We start from the raw sequence: 2,372 nt of genomic DNA on the forward strand, positions 1-2,372 counted from the left end.
TTAATCACGTTACATTTGTAAAGAAAATATGGTGATTAATAATGACATGATTAAAGGTAGTAATAAAATGAAGAATTTAAACAAGAATATTTTTCCTGTGAATGCAAATAATAACGTCGTTAGTAATATCAATTCAAGTAAGCTTAATCAAGGTGGTGTATGCATAGGAGAAGATATAAACATGGGTAGTGTGAATAACACAAGTGATTTAAATAATTCGGATGAGGTAATTAACTGTGGAAATATGAATAAATCGGAAGATATAAACAAACCTGGAGATATAAACAATTCAGATGATGTAAACAATGTAGATGATATAAATAACACAATTAATGTAAATGGTATTCATAGTCCATTAAATGAATGTTTACAAAATTTGGATCGTAATAACATGAGTGTATGTAACCTTGGAAATGTTACTACAGCGGTTAATAATATGAATAATAATGACAATATGAATGATAATATAAATAATAATATAAATTGTAATGATAATATTAATAATAATAATATTAATAATAATAATATTAATAATAATAATATTAATAATAATAATAATAATAATAGTAATATTAATAATAGTAATAGTAATCCTATATGTAATAACAATAATGAGAATAACAAATATAAGAACACGAACGAATGTAATGATTTTCATAAGGATAATACGACAAGCGAACAAGATCAGACAAAGAATGATAATAATATAAATAATTTAATATCTTGTCAAGAAAATACAATAAATAATGAAGAAGAAAAAAAAAAAGTATATCAACTTGTATATGATTTATGTTTTTCAGAAAAAAGAGAAAATGCTTTACTTGAATTATCTAGAAAAAGAGAAACCTATCATGATATTGCTCCTGTTCTTTGGAACTCCTTTGGTACCATTACAACATTATTACAAGAAATAGTTTCTATATATCCACAATTATCACCACCATTATTAACAACATCTTCTTCAAATCGTGTTTGTAATTCTTTAGCTCTTTTACAATGTGTAGCTTCTCATCCAGAAACCAAACAACATTTTTTGAATGCACACATTCCATTATTTCTCTACCCCTTTTTAAATGCTGAATCCAAAAATAGACCTTTTGAATATCTAAGATTAACATCATTAGGTGTCATAGGTGCTCTTGTTAAAGTTGACAATCCAGAAGTTATAAATTTCCTTCTACAAACAGAAATTATTCCATTATGTTTAAGAATTATGGAAACCGGAAGTGAATTATCAAAAACTGTTGCTACCTTTATTGTTCAAAAAATATTGATTGATGAATTAGGTCTAAATTATATTTGTGCAACACCCGAAAGATTTTATGCTGTTTCTACAGTACTAGCTAATATGGTTAATTCACTTGTTGAAAACCCTTCCTCAAGATTACTTAAACATATTGTACGCTGTTATTTAAGATTATCAGAAAATGCAAGAGCTCTAGAAGCTCTGAAATATTGCTTACCTGAACCCTTAAGACATGTTCATAAAGCATTCTTACCATGCTTAAAAGAAGACCCATTTACAAAAAAATGGTTATTACAATTATTATACAATATAAACAATGATGATGAAAATCCAACCATGAAAAATACAAACTTTATTAATCATAATACAAATCAAAACACATCAAATATAAATAATCAAACCATAAATAAAATGTCACAAAATGTATACACAAATTTAAATGTTCCCACAGCCTTAAATGAAATCAATATTAATATGCCTAAAACGGACACTCACACCAATATTCATAATATAAATGATAACATCGAAAATAACTCAAGTCAATCCTTCAACAATAAAATCAAGGATAGTAACCTTAAATGTGCGAAAATCACGAATAACAAGTTGAACCCGGATCTAACTAATAATGATATAAACGACAATAATATTAATGACAATAATAATGATAATAATAATAATAATAATAATATCAATGATAATATTATGAATGATAATAATAATAATAATAATAATATCAATAATGATAGTGTAAATAATAATAATATGAATGATGATAGTGTAAATAATAATAATATGAATGATAATTAAAATGGTAAGAAAAAAAAATAAAGTTCTACAACATAAAAAAAAAAAAAAACAAAAAAAAATAAAATAAAAATAAAAATAAAAATGACACTAATAATTTTATTCATATTATATATTACTATTACATTAAATTAACTATAACGTTGCAAAATCAAAATAAATAAGTAAAATTAAATATAATAGTACCTTTTCTTTCTATGCACATTCATAAATAAATAAATAAATAAATATATATATATATATATATATATATATATATATTATGTGTGTGCTTAACTTTTTTTTTTTTTTTTTTTCCTTTTTCTTTTTTTTTTTTTTTTTT

General features: G+C 23.1%; 1 protein-coding gene across 1 annotated transcript; it reads left to right on the plus strand.

The window, feature by feature from the left end:
• Positions 1-28: 28 nt before the first annotated feature.
• Positions 29-2,053, plus strand: PRSY57_0506800 (cell differentiation protein rcd1, putative; the record flags this gene model as incomplete). The annotated part of the gene is made up of 1 exon (XM_012906139.2): positions 29-2,053. The coding sequence occupies one exon, from the start codon at positions 29-31 to the stop codon at positions 2,051-2,053; it is 2,025 nt and encodes a 674-aa protein (XP_012761593.2).
• Between the last annotated feature and the right edge of the window lie 319 nt (positions 2,054-2,372).

The sequence above is a fragment of the Plasmodium reichenowi genome, chromosome 5 (assembly GCF_001601855.1).
Source record: "Plasmodium reichenowi strain SY57 chromosome 5, whole genome shotgun sequence".
NCBI lineage: Eukaryota > Apicomplexa > Aconoidasida > Haemosporida > Plasmodiidae > Plasmodium > Plasmodium reichenowi.